The 4,884-nt window shown below is 30.8% G+C and overlaps 1 protein-coding gene across 1 annotated transcript; it reads left to right on the forward strand.

Moving 5' to 3' along the window:
* The first annotated feature begins 3,237 nt into the window (after positions 1-3,237).
* LOC137826533 (uncharacterized) lies at positions 3,238-4,305 on the forward strand. The gene is made up of 2 exons (XM_068632526.1): positions 3,238-3,467; positions 3,771-4,305. Exons 1-2 carry the CDS (start codon positions 3,370-3,372, stop codon positions 4,048-4,050), a joined length of 378 nt encoding a protein of 125 aa, XP_068488627.1. The 5' UTR covers positions 3,238-3,369; the 3' UTR covers positions 4,051-4,305.
* The last annotated feature ends 579 nt before the right edge of the window (positions 4,306-4,884 follow it).

A 4,884-nucleotide genomic window follows, 5' to 3' on the forward strand; every position in this document is an offset into this window, starting at 1 on the left:
AGACTCCAAGCTTCTTCTCCTTCACGTGTTGGGTAGTCCTAGATAATGTATTCTTTAAGCTTCCAACAAGGCCTAATAGGAAGCTCAATTAGGGCACAATGCTATTCCAAACAAGTCTCTACAAAATATACAAAGGAAAATACACCTACACCATTTCTCTAAAACTAAGAAGAATGAAGAGATGTCCTAATTAATAGTCTACACTTAAAAAAAAGAAGAGTTTTCTTCTTTTTCAATCCTTAGTCATGAAACTTGTGAAAAACTCAACGTGAGATCTCTAAGATGGTCCTCCATCACTTAATATTTACCATTTTATTTATAGGCAATGGGATAGTGAATCTTGTCAAACAACATAAAAAAAAAGACTTTTTTATTCTAAATGAATATAGTATTCAATAAAAAATCCAAATTTATGCAACCTCCTGATGGAGATTCGATATCCCATAGATATCACTACTTGAAACAATAAACATCTTATATCTATCAATAAATTGGGTGTTCTCTAAACAAGAGAAAACATACCGATTGCCATTTTGAAGTCGCTAACTTTGACCAAAACAATACCAAACACAAAGTATAAGAAATTCCAAAGACAATACGTAGAATTTTATCAAGGTTTTATCCATTGTGAAAATAGTTGGTGTTTGCAAATTGTCCTTCTCACGAGCAGCTGGAGCTACTGACTCGGATTGAATTTGCCTTCCAAGGATTCGCAGGTAATTGTCTGTTGTTGGGGATATGCGGATTTGATTGTCGCCATTCACATCCAAGTAGTTGAAGAGAAATTGTTTTTTTCTATCTCTGTCACTAATTACAAGACACATAAAATCCCATTTATTTTGTCCAATCGTAAACAACCATACATTATATAAATATATATATATATATATATTGATTATTGTTCATGCGAAATATTACTAAATCCATACTAGATTACACCTCTCATGATTTGGTTGATAGTTTTAGCTCATGGACAATAATTAATCGATTGAACCAAGAGACGTATACCAGAATTGAGTATATTGGAAGGGAATAAAACGAAATGAAATAATTACAAGGTTAAGTAAGTTTTAAAAATATTTTTCTTAAAAAAATAATTGTTAGTATTTCCATATCATGAAATTTTGTTTTCGGTTACTAAGGAAGTCTACCCAATGTTTGAGTGAAGAAGATACGTTAAAGTAAAGATTACCATAATGAGTTTGGGATTAAGCAATCCCCAAAACGACTTTCGGGAAAACATTGAGATCTAACATAGCATCGAGTTAAACATCCATATCACTGTCTTCATTCTTTTTTACTCGTAAAACATGAATAAAAATGAATGTTTTAATAAAAATAACAATACAAGGATTACCTATATTAAATAAACGTTTAGGGATATTTCGTAAATCATTTCTACAATTAGTTCTATCTTATTAATCAATGTTTTCGTTCACGAGCCGACCACTCTTATAAACTTTACTATCATGAGCTCATGATTTCATAATTAATTAGAATTTATTTATCTTAAATTCATGAAATATTAATAGTCTTATTTCCATACTTCTTTCCTCCTCTATCTTATTTTTAGTTTCTTTATATTAAATAATAATAATTTTTTAAATAATAATAATAATAATTGATTGAGAGTTGTTATCTTACGAGATGTTGTTAAAGTATTATCTATTATACTTATTACATTGTTAATTAATATAGAAGCACCTGCTTTTGTGTTATTATAATTTTGAAAATTTGACTAGTTTTTAACAAGGAAGAAGATGACAGTTTCACACCATTACTATTTTATATTTTTAGTTAATAATTAAGATATTATTATTTTATTTCAAATATATTTTATATTTATTTTAAATATAATATTTTATTATTAATAGAATTTATAAGATAAAGTAAGAAAAAAATATGAGTGAAAAATAATAAATTTTTTAATAAAATGTCTTCATTTGATGAGAAGTGCTTTGTATCTCTGACCAAAATAAAAAAATCGTGTTTAAGAGATTGATAACACTCATAATGACATATTTTTTGTGGAACATGTATTAAATAGGAAAGTGTGAGTAAAATATAATTGGGCAATCTAAATGTTATATACATATTAACAATGGAGTCGGATTATTATTTATACATGTATATAATTGAATATTTTTTCATTTTATATGAATTATTTAAAAAATAAAATTATATTTTAATTTAATATTAATGTACAGTTTTTATATGTAAATTGATTCCCTCACTCTTTCCTTAATTTCTTATTTTAAGGCAACAATAGGAAGAAAGAGAGAGCATACTCACACGTTTTCACACCAATTTTCATATATTAAATAAAATAACCTTCATTTTCAATCATTGTATTCACTCTAAAACCATTATTCTTTTGTATATATCATCAAATCAGCACTAACTTTAACGTGAACATCATCACACTCTCTGATCCTAAAACTACCAATGAAAGTAGAGAAAAAACTTGAAGAAAAAGAGACTTAAATAAAAAAAAAGAAAAAAAAGGTTGTTTAATCAATTCATCATGTTTTTTACATATTATTTTTTGTTTTTCATTTTTAACTCATCCAACATTATTTTCAAATGTATGTTAGATTTTTATCACCCGTAAATTTAATAAAAGAGTTATGTGAATGCACACGTTTGTCCCTGTGTTTTGACTAGTTACTAATAGGTTGTTTTGGTTTGCATTGGTAGTTATCGAAATGGTGATTTGTGTGAGAGTGAAATGGTCATGACATGGCTACTACCTTACAAAATTTATATGGCAATTCCAAAATCCACAAACTGGACAAAACCTTATGAAAAAGGAAAGAAAGAAATACATATAAAAAGATAGGTAAGAAATGATAATCAAACAACCTCAGCAATGGGTCATAACTGTCTTTTCCCCCACTTTCCCTCTCTTTAATTCTAGTTTTATCAATATTTTTCTACAATTGTTTTTATTTTCTCTATTTCTATTTAATTTTGTTCCTCTCTTTAGGTTACAATTATAAATTTTTCATTTTAAATATATATTTTTTCAGTGTCACTTTTTATCATCAAAATTCGAATTTTATGGCAATTGATGAAGAAATTGAAATCGATATCAGTTGTGCGATAATAAATAGAACTTTTTTTAATTAATTTTATAAATGAAAAATGACTTATACATCAGTTTCACACACCGACTCAACATGCGCACCCCCGTAATCTTTTCTCTATATAAATTGTAAACTCTTCCTATCTCTATTTCTCTCTCTCTCTCTCTCTCTCTTTTTTGTGTTCGTGTGCTCTTGGGGTTTCTGGGTGTGTTTTCTCTCTCCTTTCTCCCCTCGAAATTCTCTTTTTCCCTCTTGTTTTAATCTTCGGTGCACACCAAAAACAATGGTGGATCTTCAAACCGTTTGCTGCATGTGCGGCGACGTGGGTTTCCCTGACAAGCTTTTTCGCTGCAACAAATGCCGTCATCGCTTCCAGCACTCGTAGGCTCCCTTTCTTCTTCTCAATCATCCCATTCTTTCCCTTTACCTAATCACTCACACCAACACACGTGCTCACACACATCATTTACTCCACTCTTCCTTTCCTTTATCATATCATAGTCTTCTTTAATTTTAACAACCTCTATTGTTTTCACAATTCACAAACCACGATCATAGCCATACTCATGCTAGCTCTTGTCTTCATCTGTAGGTTCGTATAGAACATGTATGGCTTTTAATTTTTATTTTACCTTTCTACTTTTCACTTTTAAGGAATCAAGTTTAATCAATCTTGTCTTTCAGGTATTGTAGCAACTACTACGGAGAATTACCGGAGATAGAACTGTGCGATTGGTGCCAGAGCGAAGAGAAGAACTTGAGACATATTATTGGCCCTAATTCGAAGAAACCGGTGACTGGAAACGAGGCCGGAGCCACCCACCGTTCGGAATATTCCGGCGAGAAAATGATCAAACAGCATGATCATCGTGAAGAGAGCGGTTCCGAGAAGGGGAAGAGTCCCACACCGTCGCCACGACCCGGCACACGCAGGTACAAGCTTCTCAAGGATGTAATGTGTTAAGAGAGGGAAAGGAACCCAAGGAGAAGAAGAAGAAGAAGAAAGAAAAGACAATATTATAGGTGACTTTTGTGTCTTTTAAAGATGTTTTTTTGTGTTAATAGCGTTTAGTAGCTTTGCAAAGAGTGTGTTTCTTAAGTGTTTTTCTCTACTATGATCCTTTCGTTTTGAGTGGTTTTTGAAGCAAGTTGTGAATAAAACAATGCTACTTTAGTATCTACAATAGTCCCGTAATCTATGGCATAATTATTAAGTTTACGGCTCTTCTCACCACTTCTTATCTATTATAATTAATCCTTGTGTTTTTAACTGTATATACTATGTAATTAAGCATAAAGTATATTCACAAATTGCATCACCAAAGCTAATCATGCTGATTTTTCTTACGTTTCTTTTTCTAAAAAAGACTGCCGAGGATAATGCATGGTACACATGAAGTAGGTTTCGTGCATGAGATTGGTTAACTGAAGTGATTGAAAAATAATATTTTAATGGAATCCAACTTCGAGACGCAAAGGTTAATTCAGTTGACACACATATAAAAGCTAAAGCTATATATTAAGCACTATTGTATGTCTACTGATGCAAGTTTTAGTCCATAAGAAATATTACTCAAATGAAATTCAACTTTTAACTATGTTCTTTCTTTTCATGGTTTGCTTGGTTAACTTAAGGCTCTTGAGATGAATTGAATGCATTGGTTTCCTTTTGGGCGAAGATTTCATAGTACCAGAAAGCCTGCCATAACTTTTTCAGATTCATTGATAGCCTTTAATTGCTAGGCCCTCTCTATTATTGTCCATGTCAAAGAAAATGAAGGTTCTTTGATTTAAAAGA

Source organism: Phaseolus vulgaris, chromosome 8 (assembly GCF_000499845.2).
Source record: "Phaseolus vulgaris cultivar G19833 chromosome 8, P. vulgaris v2.0, whole genome shotgun sequence".
Lineage (NCBI taxonomy): Eukaryota > Viridiplantae > Streptophyta > Magnoliopsida > Fabales > Fabaceae > Phaseolus > Phaseolus vulgaris.